Source organism: Nuphar pumila, chromosome 6 (genome assembly GCF_984573655.1).
Source record: "Nuphar pumila chromosome 6, dmNupPumi1.hap1.1, whole genome shotgun sequence".
Classification (NCBI taxonomy): domain Eukaryota; kingdom Viridiplantae; phylum Streptophyta; class Magnoliopsida; order Nymphaeales; family Nymphaeaceae; genus Nuphar; species Nuphar pumila.
The window spans coordinates 2,212,363-2,234,047 of NC_143254.1; the positions used below are offsets into that span (position 1 = coordinate 2,212,363).

Genomic DNA, 21,685 nt, shown 5'->3' on the forward strand with positions numbered 1-21,685 from the left:
TTTATCTTTTCAGAATTTTAATTGCCAACTTGTTTTTTTTCTAAGATTTATGGAGAATTCTTTAATATCATGAGAGTTACCTCACCAAGATATTGTTGAGACTAATACATGTGACTGTTGACAAGATTGATCCTGGAAATCTTGCACTATGCTGCAGTGTTAATTGTGGCATCCTTATTTTAACCTATGTATGTTCGTTAAGAGATCTCAACTGTTGGTTTTCTCTATTACATGGTTACAAAGGTTGTAATCGCACTCTTGCCCATTTGTTGTTACAGCATTTAATGGATAAGATTGAAAAGTGATCCTTTTATGCAGAATTGTAGTGTGTATATATATATATATATATATATATATATATATTATTTCTAGAAGTACTTTTAACAGGTCAATTTTGTATATTTTGTCTCAGTTTACAGGAAACATATGAGGCATTAAGAACATTTCAGATTTCTGGCATAGAACCAAATGCTGAAATAAAGCGGGCCTCCTGTCAGCTTTCATCAGGATCTCTTAATCCATCATCTGCTAAAACAGATGAGCTTTTCTATGCTCTTAAAATCAATACTACTGTACAATGTCAAATAGATGCCACACTTCTGGAGGTACTTTGACAGCCTTTACTTTTGCTGGTCTGGAAGTGCATACTGTATTTTGTTGCTTGTCATTTCTATGGTTTCCTTCACCTTCAATGTTTATTGAATACTTTTATGATATTTATCATATAACTGTAAAGGATGTCAGTTTGAAGCTTCAAACCATTGTGAAAGATTCAAGTTCACTGTCTGACTACTACTATTCAATTGGAAGCTTGGTTTCTATCAAGGTAATTTCTTTTCTTCAAGTGATGCGTTCTTCACTTGGTTTATTTTGGTGTAGATATTATCTGCACATACATCACACTATGTAGTGGATAACAGTAGGCATATCCTGTCATTTCATGCAAAATTTAGTATATTTATCTGCATTTTAAAAGTGAAACATTTTTTGAGGGAAATAGTATGTAATGTTTGTGTCTAGATTTGACAGGTAATCCGATGTTGGCAGATATCATTTTAACTAGTATTCTGAATATATATATCCTGGTCTAGAAAATCTAGTGTCATACACTTTGTTCCCTACACACACACACCCCTTTATCTACACTTTTAGAAAGTCCCGTGTTTTGCCCTTTGTCCCATAACCATACCTATGTAACACAGTTGTTGAGTTGAGAGTTGATTGACTTCTTGACTTTGGTCCTTTTTTTATTCCTATTTTAATTAAAAAGATCAGGAGCATGTAAGATTTCATGCTTCCCTTTTCACTTGTCCTTTTCTCCCATGTCAAATGAATTGTTGTGTGTTTCATGCATAAGATCATGTGTTATAAAATTATAAATTATGAGAAGGTATCCTGATAAAAATTAGTAATGTGACAATGTATGTCTTTACTTTTTTTCTCTTTTTTTTTTTCAAAACCTGATCTTGCCTCAATAATTCATTTTAAGTTGTCTTTATTTGATCCATGTATCCAGATTTTTTGTCCTGATTGAATTACTGATAGTTTGTTTTTTGTTTTTTCTTTTAGATTTTAAGGTTGTATGTAAGGAAAAAGTTGTTAAAATTCTAATGTTTGTGGTCAAATGCTACTGGAAGTTGTTTATATCATAGAATAATACATTTTGGTTTGATTGAAACCATCTAGTATTTGCTAAGGAAAACTATTTAGCAAAGATTATTTATTTTCTAGGAAATTTTGCATGTGCAGTCATCCATGACTGCTTGTTTTTCCAATTTGTCCAACACCTGTTCTTGCTTGGTTTGTAGGTTCTCTGTCTTTGTGGATGCATTTCCAGACATTCTGTGTCTACTATTGGTATTTTATTTGACGGCGTTCATTTTACTTGCAGGAGCAGGGTCATGAGAGTAGTAGCATTCTTGCAGATGCCAATGGTATTTTCCACTCGATTAAGGTAATGTTTTCATGGTTTTTATTATAATGTGGTGGTATGTCTTAAACATTCCTTTTTTGACTGTTTTCCTTCTACTATTGATAATTCACTGTATTGGCAGTCTCTTAGTCAAAGTGATGGGAGGTGGCGATACAATTCCAATGGTGCTGAATCAAGTACCTATGCTGCAGGTCTGTCTCAATCCCTAATTATCATGCAAAAATTTCAGGATTGATTCTTGGCAGTAAGAAAGTATTGTTCAATCTATTACTTTGTATATTCTTTATTCTAGCTAAACAGCTTTGCTGTTACGAGAAAGTTGGTGTACTATGTTTAGAACTAGAACCCAAGTAAAAGCTCTTGCACATGACCCTGTTATTTGTTCCCAATGATGTATGATAGGGATGTTTAAACTAATGAGGAAAACATAAATTATTGATATCGACAATATTAATTTTATCTTTGTACTTTATAGATAAACAAGAAAGCTACAAACATCCTTGAACCGGGTGACAAACAGAAGGCTAGCTCCACAGAAAACTAACTTGCCATCTTCAAATTATCTTGTTATTTATATGTGAACTTACACTTTTACCTTTGGTCATTCTCTCTTCCATGGTATTGATCCACTCTCCTGCTGAAGGTTGTGATTCCATAACAAATTTTCAACACTTTTAGTTTCATGTTTCATATACCATTTATAAGTGCTGAGTGCATGAATGGTCTTTGACATCCAAAAATTTTTCCTTTAAAAAATTATTGGCAAAACATACTGAATACATGTCGGTGCAAGTTATGAGCAAGGTGAGAGTACCATTGTTTTAAGGGATTGCAGAAATTGTAGAGTACCATTCCGTGTCAGTAGAAAGCTTTTAATTTTAGGCATTTAATTCTTATTCGTTTGTCTTCTGTTAATTCTCCTTTTGCATAATGGCCATGGTCAGACTTACTTTATGCTTTGTGGTATGACTTGCCTCCGCTAGCTTTGCTCATATTCTTTTGTCATATCCATAGGGATCGCATTTTCTGCACTTGCTGGAGTGGTCTCATTGGCCACTTCTGAAATTGATCAATCTATGGTAAGGATTTTTTCTCGATAAATTGTATAACGAGATTTTTTTTCTCGATATTTATATTTTAATCAAAATTGCTTTAATTTTTTTCAAAATTTTGCGACGGATATTATCCAACGCTAATATTTGTTTTTTGCGACGAAATGTAATCCATCGGTAAAATATTGATGGATATGTATTTGTTGCAAAACCAAATTCGTGCTCATTGAGCGACAGACTCGCGGCAGATTATGGCATTCGCTAATCCGTCGCAAATTAGCGATGAAAGTAGCGATAGATCAGTTCTGTCACTAATTAGCGACCAAGGAATTGCAACGGACGCTATCCATCACTAAACAGTTCAACGACGGATTCGCGACGGATTAGCGTCGGATAGCATCCGTCGCTAATCCACATTTTTCTTGTCGTGAAACCCCTTCGAAAGCCCGGGTAGAAAAATGGTTAGCAGCTACCACTTTTAGGTAGCTGACCTGTCTTATCGGGCTTTCAAAGGATTTTCCCCATATACCAGAGAGGGAGAGAGAGCATTAAGATTGGTTAATATGATGATAAGTTTCCATAACATGGACTGATCCGGAATAAAGGAAAACAAAAGAAATAGGTATAGTGAACCTTAGTGTTGCACCAATTAAAGTCTCCTCACAGAGATGACAACTATATAAAGCATCTAACGGGATTAATCAGAATTACAACCATGGTCAGAATCGAGCTGTTACTAAGAAATATACACATCTTAAAAATATTGCATTGAATACGGTCTATAGGCATCCAAAAAGCTTTATATACAGTGCCACATGCTACGACAAAGATAAAAATGGATCCAACATTAAGAAGTTGATGGGTGAATTACTTACGCTCAATCAGTAAGACACAATCCTTTTCCAGATATATAGTCCAGTCCAGAATAATTCAGATCAAAAGAATATTGGAGTTTGGTGGAACAAGTGATTCCTGCAGCAATAGAAGGAGTGGTTCTCTCAGAAGAACAAAAGAAAGAATTTGAAAATCTTAAACTGAAGGATTTGAAGGCTAAAAACTATCTCTTCCAAGCCATAGATCGCCCAACTCTAGAGACCATTCTGAAGAAAGACTCATCCAAGGATATTTGGGACTCCTTGAAGCAGAAGTACCAAGGAACAACGCGAGTGAATCGTGCACAGTTGCAAGCTCTTCGCAAGGAATGGGAGGTTCTTCACATGAAGACGGGAGAATCTGTGACTGACTACTTTGCTCGTGCTCTCATAATAGCGAACAAGAAGAGAATCCATGGTGAGAAGATGACAGACATTGATATTATAAAAAAGATCTTAAGATCCATGACTTCTAAGTTCGACTACGTAGTTTGCTCGATTGAAGAGTCAAATGATCTAGATTTTTTGTCCATTGATGAGTTACAAAGTAGTCTCTTAGTGCATGAGCAACACATGAATGACCATGCTTCTGAGGAAGAACAAGCACTGAAAGTCACGCATGATGAAAGCTTTGGCAGTAGAGGAGGAGGACATGGTGGCTTTGGAGGACGAGGTAGAGGAAGAGGTTGACAAGGCTATGATAGATCCACTGTGGAATGCTACAACTGCCATGGATTAGGACATTACCAGTATGAGTGTCCTAAGTAGAAGGAAACAAAAGCAAATTACGCAGAAGCCAATGAAGAGATGTTGTTAATGGCTTATATAGATGAGAAAGAAGTGAAAAGGAGGAGATTTGGTTTCTTGACTCCGGATGCAGCAACCACATGTGTGGGAAGAGAGAACTTTTCTCAACCATTGATGAGAAGTTTAGTCAAACTGTGAAGCTGGGCAACAACTCAAACATGGTTGTGATGGGCAAAAGAAATGTGAAGTTTCAAGTGAAGGGGATTGTGCAAGTAATCACAAAGGTATTTTATGTACTAACCCTGAAGAACAATTTGTTGAGCATCGGACAACTGCAAGAAAGAGGTCTTGCAATTCTTATAAAACGAGGAGGGTGTAGGATTTATCATCCTGACAGAGGATTGATCATAGAAACTTCAATGACATCAAACATAATGTTCACTCTACTTGTTCAGTCTCTTTCGAAGGAACAAGTCTGTTTCAAAGCTATTACAAAAGATCCTGCAAGGCTATGGCATTGTCGATACGGGCATCTAAGTTATGGAGGACTAAAGACATTCCAGGAGAAGGACATGGTGCAAGGATTGCCGAAACTCAAAACTCCCACAAAAATATGTGAAGGTTGTTTAATAGGGAAACACCAAAGAGATCCTTTTCCTAAAGAAAGCACGTGGAGAGCATCTCAAATTCTTCAACTAGTGCATGCTGACATATGTGGACCGATCACGCCTATCTCCAACAACAAAAAGAGGTATTTGATCACCTTCATTGATGATTTTAGTCGAAAAACTTGGATTTTCTTCTTGGCTGAAAAATCTGAAGCATTCATTGACTTTAAAAGGTTCAAGAGTATTGTTGAGAAAGAAACAAGTGTGTACTTAATGGGCCTGAAAACTGATTGCAGTGGTGAATTCACATCCAAAGAATTCACTAGCTTTTGTAGTGAGAATGGCATTCGAAGGCAACTAACAGCGGCCTACACTCTGCAACAAAATGGTGTTGCGGAAAGGAAGAACATGACCATTATGAATATGGTTCGATGCATGCTGACAGAGAAGAAGATACCAAAAACTTTCTGGCCAGAAGCAGTAAACTGGATTGTTCATATCCTCAATAGAAGTCCTACTCTAGCCGTGAAGAATATTACTCCAGAAGAAGCTTGGAGCGGATATAAACCATCAGTTTCACACTTCAGATTTTTTGGATGCATTGCACACGTTCATGTTCCAGATAACAAGAGGATAAAAGCTTGAAGTGTGTATTACTTGGAGTTAGTGAGGAGTCAAAGGCATATAGACTCTATGATCCAGTTTCACAGAAGATAATCGTAAGTAGAGATGTGAAGTTTGAGGAAGATGGTGGCTGGGATTGGAATAAGACTCGTCAAGAAGAAGTTGCGGTTGATCTGGAATGGGATGATGATGCTCACAGTGAAGGTGAAGGCTCGGAGGATGAAGTATACAATGGTGATTCATGTGAGTCAGCAGAAGAACACTCATCTACTGATGACGAGAGAAGAATTTGAAGGCCACCAGGATGGATGGATGGTTATGTGAGTGGTGAAGGTCTTTCTGAAGAAGAAGATACAACATATCTAGCCTTGTTTGCAGGAGGTGATCCTTTCAATTACACAGAAGCTGCAAAAAGCTCTAAATGGAGGAAAGCTATGGATGCAGAAATAAAAGCCATTGAAAGAAATGATACTTGGGAATTGACAGAACTACCTGCGGGAGGAAAGACAATCGGAGTTAAGTGGATCTTTAAGACAAAGCTCAAGGAGAATGGAGAGGTGGACAAGTACAAGGCTCGTCATGTGGCAAAGGGATATGCACAACAACATGGAGTCGATTATGCTGAAGTATTTGCACCTGTGGCTCGGCTTGATACAATTAGATTGGTTATTTCTCTTGCAGCACAGAAAGAATGAACCATCTATCAACTAGATGTAAAGTCAGCATTTTTACATGGAGATCTAAGTAAAGAGGTCTATGTTGAGCAGCCAGCAGGGTATGAACAGAAAGACAATGAGCATAAGGTATACAAACTAAAGAAGGCTTTATATGGACTAAAGCAAGCTCCTAGAGCTTGGTACAGTCGCATAGAGTCTTATTTTGTGAAGTAAGGGTTCGAAAAATGTCCTTATGAACACACTTTGTTTATCAAGATAGAAGATCGAGGTAAGATTTTAATTGTGTGTCTTTATGTTAAGATCTAATTTTCACTGGTAATGATGAACATATGTTTGCTAAGTTTAAGCAATCTATGATGGATGAATTTGATATGATTGATCTTGGAAAAATGAGGTATTTTCTTGGTATTGAAGTAATGCAAAGTTTAGATGGAATCTTTATTGGCCAAAAGAAGTATGCACAGGAGGTGTTAGAGGGGTTCAGAATGAGTGAATGCAATCCAGTTCACAACCCTATTGTTCCTGGTACAAAGCTTGTGAAAGATTTGAATGGTTTGAAGATAGATAGCACACTTTATAAACAAATGGTGGGAAGATTGATGTACTTAAGTGCTACACGATCGGATATAATGTTCGTGGTTAGTCTCGTCAGCAGATACATGGCGAATCCAACATAATCTCATCTAAAGGCAACAAGGAGGGTACTGAGGTATTTGAAGGGTACTATCAACTTTGGATTGTTCTATAGGAAGGGAGAAAATAAAGAGTTGAGTGCTTTTACATTTTGTGATTATGCTGGTGATATAGAAGACAGGAAGAGCACTTCAGGATATGTGTTTAAGTTGAGTACAAGAGTTGTTTCAACTTTCATGGTCTTCAAGAAAACAACCCGTGGTGATTTTATCTACTACCGAAGCCGAATTTGTTGCTGCTACTTCATGTGCTTGCCAAACAGTGTGGATAAGAAGGATTTTGAAGCAATTAGGTCATGCTCAACTTGATCCTACAACAATTTTTTTGTGATAACAGTTCAACATTTCAGCTCTCTAAGAATCCAGTGATGCATGGTCGCAGTAAGCATATAGATGTCCTCTTTCACTGTCTTCGAGAGCTTTCAAATGAAGGAGTTGTGAAGATGGCTCATATTCATACACAAGATCAAGACCAAACCTCTAAAGCTTGATGTTTTTCTGAAGATGCGTGGGCTTTTGGGGGTTTGTTCAGACTCAAGTGTAAACTGATGCTGCTAGCATTTAGTTTAAGGGAGGGTGTTAAAAGTATTAGTTTTTAGTTCGTTAATAAGTCCTATTGTTTAGGAGTTTGTTGTTTGTTTGACTTATCTGATTACCACGTTTTTTAGAAGTTGTTAAACGTGGGCTGTTTTTTCTATTTTCTGTTGCTTTGTAAAGCTATTAATATAGCTGTTTCAGTTGATTAAAGAAGAAAGTTCATTCTCCCAGTATTGATTGCATATTGAGTTATACATTCTTGCGTTCAACAAGCTCTGCTTCGAGCATGCACAGAAAGACAACATTTGCAGATGGTGATGATGGTGCATGCTTATATCTTGAGGAATGGTTTTTTAGTAGATGATTTTTTGTTAAATTCTCTAATTGATAATTATTTAAAGACTGGAGCCATCAGTGCTGCTGAGAAGATTCTAGACAGAATGAATTGCAGAGATGCCATTTCATGGACATCCGTTATCACGGGGTTAGTATCCCATAACCTTATTGACAGAGCATTGATCTTGTTTCATAAGATGCAAAATGACCATGTGATGCCAACTGCAATCACTCTTGACAGTCTAATTCACGGTTGTAGTCATCTGAATGCACCAGCAGTTTGCAGGTCAGTTCATGGTCTTGTAATGAAAATGGAGATGAGAACTGATACTATTGTTGCAGTTTCTCTCATACAGATGTATGCTAGAAGTGGATCAATGGATGTTGCATATCATGTTTTTGATGAGTTGTTGAAGAGAAGTATTGAGTCATGGGGTGCAATAATCACGGGCTATGTGCATACTGGTTCTATCAAAAGAGCCCTGGAAATTTTCATCCAATCCCATATTGCTGGGGAAAATTTGAGCCAGGAAATCATGGCAATCCTAGTTCAGGGTTGTGCCCATGAGGGCTCTCTTAAACAGGGCCCGGCAATACATGGTTACCTAGTTAAACATGGTTTCCTTCCCTGCACTGTAATTGAGAATTCACTCATGAATATGTATCCTAAGTGCAAGCAGGTTCACTCCGCCTGTCTGGTTTTCAATAAGATGTGCAGAAGAGACAATATCTCATGGAACACCATAATCGAAGGCTATGTTTGGAATAACTATTTATGTGAAGCTCTGTGGCTTCTCTGTGAGATGAATTGCCAATGTGGTGATATAGAAATTGACGCTGTTACAATGCTGAGTGCATTCCAAGCCTGCATTCAGCTCGGCTCTTTGCAGTATGGTGAAATTCTTCATGGGTTCATAATAAGATCAGGGATTGACTCAGATATCTTTGTACAGAATTCCTTGTTGGATATGCATGCAATGTCTGGTAGAATTGATCTTGCTGAACAGGTTTTTGCAGAAATGCCAGAAAAGGATCTGAGCTCATGGAACTCTATGTTTTCGGCATATGGGATGCATGGTGATGGTAGTTCTTCTCTGAGACTTTTTGCCAAGCTTCAAGAGTCTGGGGGCCCTCAGCCGAATCACATCACATTTGTGTCTGTGCTATCTGCTTTTGGTCATTCAGGCTATGTAATGGAAGGCTACAAGTGCTTTAACAGCATGTTGCTAGACTATGGCATTGAGCCTGGTTTGGATCACTATGCCTGTGTGGTTGATATCTTGGGAAGGACTGGGCGTTTGACAAAAGCAGAAGAGTTCATACACATGATGTCGGTCACACATTCATGGACCTCTTGTTGCTCAAGGACTAAGCTTGCAAGAAGTGGACTAGTCTGCACCATATTGATATCTTTTTCGACAGAGTTTTTTTTTTTTTCGACAGAGAAGGGAGAGAGAATATAACTAAAGAAGGGAGTGCCATGGACGGCCAAATTTTTATCATCCTCATTGTCTACCGCCTTCATCTCTTTTGATCCTGAACATGGGAGTGAATAAGTTCCAAATACCCTACTAAGGGGTGGTACCTGGCTGTTTTTTTCAGATTATGGGTGCTATCATGGAGTCTTTCCAAGCAATTAGGAGTTAGGGGGGGGGGGAGATTTTGGAAAGCTGGGGAAAGATATTTCTATAAAGAAACAAGTGAAAACAAGATCTGATTTTGTGCAGTTGAAGCTCAAGGGTCCTAAACGAAATGGGTGAAATGTTTCTTTGATGAGCTTCAAGGTGTCTTCTTTCCATTGTATTTAATATTGGTTCAGTTAATCAATTCAAAGTTGTTTATGTTTCACAAGCATGTCAGAAAAGAGGGAATACTGAGATTTGCATCATTGAGGTCGAATGAGATAGCTGGATGGTTAGGTTGCACTATTATAACTGAATGGTTCTGGATTCGAATCTCATGGGGTTATCCTTTAGCTTGCATATCAAAAATAAAAAACAAAAAGGAAAAATTCGCATTATTGGATTAGATGCAAGAATCTTTAAGGAGTCTGTATAAAGTACGATTCTTATATGCCGTTTCCTTGAAGACCTCAAATCTCATCACTGCAGAAGCACCTAAAAGATTGAAAAAATGGGAGGAAGAAATTGGTGGATGGAGTTGACTTTCTAATATTGAACCCAATGTCTTGTATATATGGACCTTAGGTTTTTTTGCAAATTTACATATGCATTCGGCATAGTCCATCTGCTAAAAATCAACTGTTGGATCATCGTAATCTGAATAACAAATGTGTTTTTTTATGCTTGAATATTTATGAAAATTCTAAGTCATTGAGTTTCAACCCTTAAAAGATACTTTTTATACATCATAATTAAAAGATCCAAGAGTTTATTTCTATAAAACCAATCATATCACATCTGTACTGTGAAATTTTCAAAAATAAAAATAACCTATAAAAATGTTGGTTCATACCATCAAATATATTTGGTTGGTAAACAAATTTCAATTACCGGAGAACATATATCAGGAGGCTTATTGGTGGTTAAACTCATGTTATTTTTCTTGAACTTCTTAAGTTTAATTGCTATTTTCCATTGAATTTCTTATCTTCCTAACGTGGCTCGGTACAGTGATTGTAATTTAGCTATTTTCTGCAATCTCCAGTTTCGAGGTTGCATCAGATCTTGAAATAGATTGCTTCTATAGGTAAATCATGGATCCAATCTCGCGCAGCTCTGTGTGCCAGGTGTGGTTTCTTCAGGTTATAAATTAAAAAAAAACAATCTTGATATGATCCAATCATGTTTCATGCCAAAATCATGGCCTTTTCTGGGTTCACACCCAGCCAACTGAAACCGGACCTAGAATTGTGGATTGGGTCTCTGTCAAATTCAACACTTCCTTTAGTTATGTTTCTAGTAACTCTTATGTAGAAAAAATTGGCCAGACCTGAATCGAACAGAATCATGCCACAGTTTACACATTGCAGGTTAGTAGCAATACGTGAAATGTCAAAACTAAAAATGAATACACGATTAAAAATGTTTGCATTAAAAAAAGATAGATATATACGGTTTAATTTGATTTTTATGTTATGAAAATTTACCTTGAAAATCAAGTCAGGGAACTACAGGATTTGGATCCAAGATTGAACATATCCGATAAAATTAGATCTACATTAGCGTTTCTCGAAAAGCATTTCCAAAAGATTTTTTGTTTGTGTTTTAAACGTTTCTCTCAAAATAACATAGGTTTTTGCTTGCATTTGGAAAAAGACAATTTTTTATTTATTGAAAAAGACATCTTTAACAGAGTTTTCCTGGTTTATAGCGGATCAAAGACTGACATTATCTTTGGATGTAGGCCCGTTCCATTTTGTAGATGGGCGCAGATGTAAGGGTTTGTATACATATGCAAGCGGCAAACCTCGAAGGTTCCTCGGGCCGGAGAGAGAGAGAGAGAGGATTTGGGCAAGATGATCATTCCCGTTCGATGCTTCACCTGCGGGAAGGTACTCTCTCTCTCTCTGTATGACGATCGATATTGGTTTTGGCTTGTCCTTTTGAATCTATTGCTAGGGTAACCTTAATTCGGGGAAATGGGAAGATGGATTGATCTTTGTTTGCTTTTCCCCCGTTCTTCTTCTCTCTCTCTCTCTCAAACGAGGATGTGATGATTGATTGTACCATTTTGGGATTCTTTTGTTGAGAATTTAGTGTTTTCTTGGTCAGTACTTTTGAATGTTCTGATATGGTTTTCAGTGAGTTCGTGTTGATTCTTTATCTTCTTTTTCTGGGTGTAGGTGATTGGTAACAAGTGGGATAAGTAGGTTCAGTGATGTATAGTTATCCTTCTCGCACTTCAATTAACAGGTAGGGTCTGCCTCTGCCAAGCCCCAAATAAATAAACAAAACTTTATATATATATATATATATATATATATATATATATATATATATATATATATATATATAACTGAAATATGTTTACCAACCAAATATGTTTGCGGGTATGAATCTAGATTTTCATAGCTTTTTTTCGCAAATCTAACCCTGCGGATGCATTCGGCGTGGTCCGTTTGCTGGAAATCGATTGTTGGATCTATGGATCAAGAAATGTTGAATATTTATAGAAATTCCAAGTTGTTGATTTTCAACCCTTAAAAGATCCTTATACATCGGAATTGGATGATCCAAGAGTCTATTTCTATAAAACCAACTGTCTTGATCACATCATTGTGGTGAAATTTAATAAAAAATATATGAAAATCTTGGTTCATACTAGTAAACTGTTTTCGAATTGTATCAAATATGATGGCTTGGAGTTTTCACTTTGCTTAATCATAGACATAGGACACATTTTGCTGCTACCATAGATCAAATTCTCATGATAGCTGGTGACCTCTCTTTCTCTCTCTCTCTCTCCCCATTTAGAAGCAAACCCCTTCTTTCCACATTCGAGATTACCCAACTGAAGATTGGCAATACGATTGAAGGGAAGCCAGAATGCCACATAGCAATAAACATCAACTGCCCCTGTGAGTTCTATAACACTTGAAAATATTGATCCAAATCTTTTCACGATTCATGATGAAAACAATTCCCTCTGCATCGTAAATAACTCTAACGTCACTCCAGAAGGGTTTGGCTTCAACTATGCATGGGTCACCTCCTTTGCTTTCCCTTTGAAGAATGTCTCCTCAGGTAACTGAGAACCCTTAAAGGGCTTCCATCACCATTGAATTTCTACAGTTTAACTCTGGGCTATGACTCATTGGAACCTATGTCACCTGGGTGCGGGTACGGGTACGGAGGGTATGCCACAACAATTCCAAAAAATGTGGTACAGGGACACGGCTATATATATTAAATATCACATAAATACAAAATAAACTGAATATAATCTAAATATATATGCTATATCTAAAATATATATTATATACTGAAAATATAAAGTTATAAACTGAATATATAATTATAAATTATAAATTGAATACAAACTTGTATGTAAGAAGGGTAAAATGGCGTGCCCAGGTGTTGACACGGGGACACGCGTGTCGACACAGGTACAAAGGGCAAAATGAAGTGTCCGTGTGACATAGATTGAAACATTGATACCAGTGTCTATCATGACCCTCTTGATTTTGTAGTGGTTTATAGAGGCCTCTACATACAGGGGTCGGGGAGAGGGGGCCGGACAAACGTACCATTGATAGTTAACCTTCGACAAATCTTTCAAACCCTACAAGTCCGTGATCGGTTTCCGTTTCCAATAGAAAATCTTCTTTCTTAGTCTGTCAAGTGGTCTACACTTGACTCCACAGGTTTTCTTTTCACCTTGGGATTGGATAGGCTGCATCAACCTACTGACTGAGGGGTTATTTTTTATTCCTCTGTTCTAGAAGATTCAACATAAGGTCAAACAGTCATTGATGGAGCTTCATGAAGAAATACCACGTTGCTACCATTGATCTTCTTTCTCCCCGTTTGATTTCTTTCAACCAAGTAGTATATAAGTATTTTTTACATCAAAATCATTCATTCATCAATATAACTAAGGCTGAATAATGGCATCATGTGATGCCTTTATTGTCATCTTTAGAATGCTGGCTGCATGTAGGCATTGCGAGAATGCTAGTATTGCAAAAATTAAAATTAGCTGTGAGAATGCTGCTGTGTTTTGAGAATGATAGGTTTTGCATAGTCTATGACAGGTATAATGAGAGAGAGAGAGAGAGAGAGAGAGAGAGAGAGAGAGAGAGAGAGAGCATGTTGCATTGATTACTCTCTACATCATCCTCTCATCATCTGGCTCTCCCTCCTTCCTCTACGCTTTCCTTCATAACAGCCATATTTGACTTATCTCCTATTGCCATCATGTTCAACCATTGGCTGCATTGGTATTGTTTGATTCTTAGCAAACAAACCATGATGAACACATCTACGTGGTCAGTTTAAGTCTATGTAAATTCCACCTATGAGTTCCAGCTCAATAGTTTCATACCTTCATTATCACTGAATTTTAGTCTACACATGCTAAGGAACCCTCTAATAAAAAATTATATATTTTTAAATTTTTAATGTTTTTTGCACATCTGACCCACCAGATGTGATCTACATGTTTGGGTTAGTACTTAGTAGAAATCGGTGTTTGGATAGTGTTATTCTAATGTTATGTAAGATTTTACAGAGGTTAAAAAATCAATGGCCTACAATGTACCAAATTTTCAACACTCATAAATCGTATTTTTAGCTTAAAAAATAAATCCAAAAGTTGATTCCTACTATTTGACCATGCTGAATACACCCATGGGATTAGATTTGATTAAAACAAGCTCTCACTATGAGTTCCAACTAAGAGGTTCCTTACCCATGAGTAGGGATGGCAGTGGACCGGGGGACAACGGGGCCCTGCCCCGCCTACCCCGTTTGGACCGGGGATGAAGGGCATGAAACGGGGATGGAGGCGGGGATGAAGGTTAAAATCTATCCCCGTGCGGGGATGGAGGCGGGGATGGACTTACGCTTTCCCCCGCCCGGTCCCCGTCTCAATCCCCGCCTCGTCCCCAATCCTTTAAGGAATGACTATAGACCGAGGGGAAACGGGGCTCCTCCCCGCCTCACCCCCGTTTGGACCGGGGGTGGAGGTTAAAATCCATCCCCGTGCGGGGATGGAGGCGGGGATGAAGGTTCAGATTTTGAAACAGGGCAGGGGTGGAGACCTTGTCCCCCCCCCGATCCACTGCCATCCCTACCCATGAGGGTACCAAATACTTTCCCATATATATATATATATATATATATATATATATATATATATATATATATATATATATATATATATATATAAAGATTTGCTACAGTCATTTGTAGCAAATGGGGCAGAACCCCCTTGTTTGGTTTTTTTCACACATCTAACACCATAGGTGTGATCTACATGTTTTGTTTAGTGGCAACCGGGTTTTGGATCATCGGAATCTGACCTGTATACAGGTTTTTCCGGCGATCCAAAAATCAATGGCTATGAAGGCATCAATTTTTTTTTACTCATAAAAACATATTTTTTCATCGAAAAAACATGATCCAAGAGTTGATTCCTACTAAATTGAGCATGCTGAACACGTCTATGAGGTTAGATTGTGTCAAAACAACTTGCATTGTGAGATTCAAACTAGATTGTAGGTACAATCGATTGCACCAAATATAAACCCATATATATATATATATATATATATATATATATATATATATATATATATATATATATAGTAATGCTCTGGTGCTCCAGTAGCACCTACTCCCACATACTAGAAATCATAGTTGTAGGTTGTATCTTTTCAATCAGACCTTATGGATGTCAACATAGTTTATTTTGATAGGAATCATGTTTTTTGGACATAAAAGTAGCATTTTTTAAGTCATGAAATTTTGATATATTGTGAGCTATTGATTTTTAAAGGTTTTAAAAAACCTATATGTATGCTATAATCACATGATCCAAAACTTGTTTTCTACTAAATAATGCTTATAGATCATATCTATAAGGTCTGATCAACAAAAAAAGTTCATGAAATTTGAAAATCTAAAGCTTCTATTAGGTGGGAGTAGGTGCTCCGGGAGCACCCTATTATTACTAATATATGTATATATGCATGGTGCTAAAGAAGGTACAAAACCATTGAGCATAAAATGCTTTTTTTTTCATAAATTTTTTATTTTTTGTTGGTCGGACCCTATATATGTGATCTATATGGTTTCTTTAGTAGGAAATGGGTTTTGAATAATGTGATTGCGACATGTAAGTATGTTTTCTAAGGGCTTCAGAAATAAATGGCTCACTGTATACCAAAACTTCATGACACAAAAATCATGTTTTTACATCAGAAAAATATGACCCAAGGCCCCTTAGCAATCAAACCATGCTGAACGTGTCTACCTCCTCATTAGATTGAGTCGATACAACTCGTGTCTATGATTTTCAAGGAATAGTTCTGTACCTTCATTATTACTAAATATTTACTAAAGTTTCTCACCTGAAACGAAAATAAGGAATAAAAGGCTGCTTCCACTTTAATAAAGCTGGAGAAACGGCAGCCCTCGTGAGACATAGCTGTGAAGGTCTGCTGCCCAGTGGGGCCCTCTCTGATAAGGAAGAAAAGGAAGCCAATCATCTAGAAGGATATGCCAATCAGACAACATTGTATCAGGAGTTGAGAGAAATAACATATACTGCTACTTGAACTGCAATAGAAGGAACTATTCTTACCTAAGTAGCTTGAACAGAATAGGGTATTTCTTGCTTCCTCTAATTCAGAACTGTAACAGGTTTTCAGGGAGGCAGGTTAGTGAGAGCAGCCTCCTGCTTCTACGGATGACTGAAGAGAAATGGCATCTCCTTATTCATGAGGTTCCATAATTTGTTCCTTAATTGACCTAGGATAGGAGTTATTTCCGGCATCCTCAATTAGGTTATTAGACACCTTTCATTATTGAAAAGCAATGGATAGTGATGAAAAATGAAGGTTATTCATAGATATCTGAGATATGCATGATTCATTCAAAAACATTTCCGTCACCACCACTGTAAGGAGATTGCTGGTACTTGCTAGTTCAGCTACTTTGCTTCGCTTCAACCTTTGTTTTATTGAAACGTTTTGTTTTTTTGCTTTCTTTGTGATGAGCCGAGCATCTAGCTCCCTTTTGACTGGGATAGAGCTTCTCATCGTCAGCACATGATAGTTGGTTATTCCAAAAGCAGACAACTATTCCCACGTAAAATGACTGCTTACTTCCATCTAAGACAGCATCTTACTGATGTGGCGTAACTTCTGCCAGAATCCATTATCTCATCGAATAGTGAATTGGTATTTTAAAGAAGGAACAACCTTTTTGAGGAACTGGAGATTCTACAAAATGATAAGTGTTTCGGAATTTTATATATATATATATAAAGTAAACTATTATACTTGACAAGATTAGGACTCTAACATACTGTTGTTCATCAAGTCTTGGGGTCAAAGCAGACAAATATGGCAATCTTGTCACCCATGGCCTGAGAGGCATGGGGCAGCTTTTCTACCAGAAATATGGCTCTCAAAATGCAAATCATGAACCTTGTTTGCTTCTGCTAGATCCGCCTTACATACAAAAGATATGCTATATATAGTTATGTGTTGAATTTTCTCAAAGAATGTATGTATAGATGTCAAAGTAAAATATTTCAAGCTTTCTCTCATAATGTTCTGCATCTAAGCTTTGGAGCCAAATGGAAACATAATAGCCATTATGTGTCAAAGATAAAAATTGTCAAAATAGAAATAATAGTACAAATAAGAAATCTTTTTGTCAAATGTGCAGAATGCCAAGATATAAATTGCCAGATAGGAATCTCATCAAATGAAAAAGTAAAAAATGAAGAATTTGTAAGAGATTAACCAAAAATTATTTTGCTCATGGAACGTCTAGATTTGGAAGTTGCTTTACTGATGGTTAAAATCATTTGCTCTCCTTTTCTACTGTCTCAAACTGTTTCTGTAAGTTCTGTCTATGTTTCAGACCATCACTGGCTTGTGGCACCTGAAATATGTCAGTGTTGTCTAAAAATCTGTCTTCCATGCCTATATGTGTAATTTGTGTCACATGGAAAATAATTTTGCCTGTTGACTGTTATAGCATGCCTTTAAGTAAATTCATTATTTGCTGAAGTATTTTATACTTTCGGAGAAAGTGAAAGATATAACTATCTTTTCTGTTCTAGTAATCCTGTTTTTTCTACATGCAGGATCAAGGTTTGGATGTTATTGCAGAAGGATTGGATACACTGAAGAACATGGCACATGATATGAATGAGGTACAATATTGTTGTTTTTTTAACATTTGTGCTGCTTAATGTGGATAAATTACTGGATTTCTGAGCTTTCTAATTACCATACAGGTCCCTCTAATTGATGAGATTGACACAAAGGTACTATTATATTCTTGTTCCAGAAAGAAAAGATATTTCACTATATGTTTGTTTGTTCTTTTGAAGTTTTGTTATGGGTGGTTAAGTTAAAATTTTTCTATGCAATTATAGGTTGACAAGGCAACATCAGATCTTAAGAATACGAATGTTAGACTGAAGGAGACTGTCACCCAGGTAACTAGTGGAAATGAAATAATGTTTAGATTTTATTTTATCAAATGAGCTTATTAATTTCTAATAGAATACATATTTAACCATTGCTTGTTAATTTTCTAATGCAATGTGTATTTAACCATTGTTGCAGCTGAGATCCAGTCAGAATTTCTGTATTGATATTATCCTTTTATTCATTATTCTGGGAATTGCTGCATACTTGTACAAGTTTCTAATTTTCACATCTTTTATTGGAATAATCTTAATAGAAAGAAAATTAATTTTTGGCATGTTGCATCCTGGCATAGCCATTTTTGGTCAGTGGGAGCAAAAAGCATGGTCCTTTTATGTATTTAACTTCTGTGTGAAAGATTGATGAACCTTCATCGTTGAAGTCTAAAGGCCCGTCTGTTTCAGCCGCTGGGTAGGAAAAGAACTCCTGTGGGAAAAGGCACACAGCCTGAAGCTTTCCCAGTGAGCCTTTTCCCATGGGAAAGGGCTTTACAAAAAGGCTACCTCCCCACCGTGGAATCATGGGGGTCCACTGCACTGCCACGTGGGCCACCCATTTTTGTGCAGGGTGTTTTTGTTTCACATCCTGTAGGAAAATACCCCTTCCCATGGGAAATGGGTGTTTTCCTGTGAAACAAATGAGCCGTAAATCTTTTAATCTTGCTCATCTCATTTCTTTGGTTACAGTACGATATGCTTTGGATGAAACTTAAGAAAATGAGGGGATTTTACTAGTAGCTGTTACTAAGGCAGAAAATGTTGCAATCCATGCACATATATCCCATATTTATTGCAGATTCTGAAGTTCTTAATTCTTTTTAAAATCTTAGGAATTGACAGTAGTTGATTAAGGAGATGACAAGGTTGCTCATGCATTTCTTTGAAATGCAAGTAGATGAATATAGAGTAACAGCATGCCACCAGATTCTCCACTGCTTGTCTATACAAGTAATCACCCAAATGAAAGGCACAATTCTTGTTCATTTTGGTTCTTGGAAGATCAAATTCTATTGTTTCCTCCATAAGCATTGCAGATGTGCTGAAAACTGTTTTTAACAAATTCTCTCCTGTATTACTTTTTTTTTATAATCATCTCTCCCCTATAACTTACATGGCAATAGATGCATACTCATGTCCTTGCATTGCAAGCAATTGTTGCATGTAAAGGTATGTAAAGTTGAAACACTAAATATTAGTGAACTTGTGTGTATTGCGGCCTCCTGTTTAAGCTTTCTGAATGTGGAGTTACATGATGGCTCCAGTTGGGAGGGGGTCCGTGCTCTGCAATTTACTGTCCCCAGATCTTCTCCCTCTCCTTTTTTTTGGGTTGAATTTTTTGAGTTAGTGATGATGATGATGGTAGTGATTATAATAGTTATTATTATTGTGACTGACAACAGCAGCAGCAACATGATAAAGGCTGTTGTACTGCTGTTATCTTTATGAGATGTTTCTGTACTTAGAGGATTGACTGAGCTAGCCTTATTAGTATTTCACTTGCATTGAGATGGTGTTATGTGTTTGTTTGATAAGTTGTACTAAGATGGTTTCTTGGGTGCAGTGTGCTAAAGAATGTGATGGTGGATGCTCAACATGGTCATTCCTAGTTGTCTATATTGTGTTTTGTATTTTGTACGTTGTGCTTGATGTTCACATCGAATTGATTTCACAGTTATTCTACATCTGTAAAATTTGGTCACGACTTGGTTGCTAGCCATTTGTTGGACTGTTGGATATGAATGTGCCTTGGTTTTCATGTATTGATTTTTTTCTATTGAATTCATTGTTGACATGTTGAGCAAATTAGCAGTATATATGAGCATGGAGTTTCAGAATTATTGTCAAGATGATGGCAACGCCATTGTCACCATAGAATAAGGCCAGGGGTTCCGCTTGTTTGGTAGGAGTATTTAGTGCTTGTCAAAATGTGATGGGACGTTGCAAGTTCGATACCCACTGATAAGGTGGTTGTGTAACTGTTGTAAAAGGAGGTGGCCTTAATTCCCCCAGATCTGTAATGGGACACAAAAAAAATTGGTGGTTGGAACTTCCTGTGATGGATATCTTGTGATTCTTGCCTCTCTAATTTTTGCTGGGTTAGTGATTCAAATACGACCCCGTGAAGCTCAAAGGCATTGGAACTACAGATTTGTGCCCATGGTGAATGTGGACCCCATTGGTGAATGTGGACCCTGTTCCAAGTTCGATAGTTGAGTTACTCACTACGCTGTCACATGCGAGGCTTCTACGCATCATGCCTTCTTGTTTGATCTGATCAGTAGCACTAGGTGGTAGGATCGTCCAAATCGGAAGCACAAGTAGAAGTCTTCGCACCAGCATCAAGTTGAGCCAAGTTGTACACCCATTTTTTTTTAAAGGCAAGTTGTACACCCCTTGAAGGCCTAGCTCCCTAACCTATTCTTTCTCCTATTTCTGTTGCTCTTAGTGCTTTTGAGCACAAAGGATTTAGACTTTACAAGCCAATACGAACTCAAATTAGCCCATTAATGGCCAAGTGTACAAAGATGCAGGGAATTGGATACACAACCAATACAGAACATGGTACATCAAAATGAACAAATTCAAACTATTGGCTGTACAAAACTCAGTTCAAATAACCAAATTGCCTTGGCACAGGACCGGGTGAGGGGGTGCTTCTGATAGCTGGTATTTAGTAGAAGCTCCAGTCCAAAAATAGGCTCAAACGCACGAGCCAAATCTTAGAAATATGTTTGGCAAGTTAGTTGTTTGATCAGCCACATACTTTGCAGGTTGAACCAGATACTTCGCCGGAGAATGCAAAAATGATGGCCAAATCACTGGAATTTGTTGGACACACCCTGGTCTACTTGAAAGTACACAAATCGATCTAGCTTTTGGTCAAATTATGGCTCGACCGCATGAGTGGATTTGGGGAATTGCTCATGCAAAGTTGTTGCGTAAATGCAGTGTGCATAGAACAGAGACTGCACACTCTGCAGGAAAATCACAGATTCACGTCAGAAAATGGGAAATTCGCGTGCATACCCTGATTGAGTGGTTTCCTTGAAAGAAAATTTAATTTGGGATCCAATGGTTGTGTTTCCAGCAGGAACGCACAAGCCGATTTGTTACATAACCTCGATTAAGGAGTCGAACTGATGTGGATTACAGAACAAAATGCCACAAGGGAGTCACTGGACTCCTGGGGGAATTCCGGACTACTCAACCCAAATCTCACCGGCATAGGGGATATGGATAGACTCTAGAGAGTCTATATATAACAGAGAATCTTAAAACTTCAGCTCTTTTCATGGTAAGTGACCATAATGTTAGGTGTAAGAAGGAAGGGAAGAGAGAATTCAAATATGAAACTGGGCTGTTTTAGAGAAAGTTTGGTTTTGATGACGTGAAATAGTCTCATATTGATTGTGTTTGAGTTTGTTGTGAGCTTTATAACCCACATGTAAACTCTAACATTTGTTTCCGAGAACAAG

General features: G+C 37.4%; 1 protein-coding gene across 3 annotated transcripts; it reads left to right on the forward strand.

Annotated features, from left to right (window-relative positions):
- Nucleotides 1-443: 443 nt before the first annotated feature.
- Nucleotides 444-20,039, forward strand: LOC149833649 (syntaxin-73-like). 3 transcript variants are annotated; one of them, XM_090009794.1, is made up of 9 exons: nucleotides 444-605; nucleotides 737-826; nucleotides 1,892-1,954; nucleotides 2,055-2,124; nucleotides 11,445-11,592; nucleotides 17,862-17,930; nucleotides 18,015-18,044; nucleotides 18,156-18,218; nucleotides 19,771-20,039. In XM_090009794.1, exons 5-9 carry the CDS (start codon nucleotides 11,557-11,559, stop codon nucleotides 19,921-19,923), a joined length of 351 nt encoding a protein of 116 aa, XP_089865920.1. In that variant the 5' UTR covers nucleotides 444-605; nucleotides 737-826; nucleotides 1,892-1,954; nucleotides 2,055-2,124; nucleotides 11,445-11,556; the 3' UTR covers nucleotides 19,924-20,039. The 3 variants fall into 3 exon arrangements, 2 of the variants coding, with proteins under 2 accessions (XP_089865920.1, XP_089865921.1); XR_016432465.1 differs by lacking the exon at nucleotides 19,771-20,039 and adding an exon at nucleotides 11,884-11,953 and having other exon boundaries at nucleotides 444-826; nucleotides 18,156-18,167; XM_090009795.1 differs by lacking the exons at nucleotides 444-605; nucleotides 737-826; nucleotides 1,892-1,954; nucleotides 2,055-2,124 and adding an exon at nucleotides 11,043-11,070.
- The last annotated feature ends 1,646 nt before the right edge of the window (nucleotides 20,040-21,685 follow it).

Excerpts from the sequence above, each read along its gene's own strand:
- LOC149833649 (XM_090009794.1), top strand. The coding sequence starts at position 11,557 with ATGATCATTCCCGTTCGATGCTTCACCTGCGGGAAG. Across the intron at positions 17,931-18,014 it reads TGGCACATGATATGAATGAG|GTCCCTCTAATTGATGAGAT; the intron begins GTACAATATTGT and ends ATTACCATACAG. Across the intron at positions 18,045-18,155 it reads TTGATGAGATTGACACAAAG|GTTGACAAGGCAACATCAGA; the intron begins GTACTATTATAT and ends ATGCAATTATAG.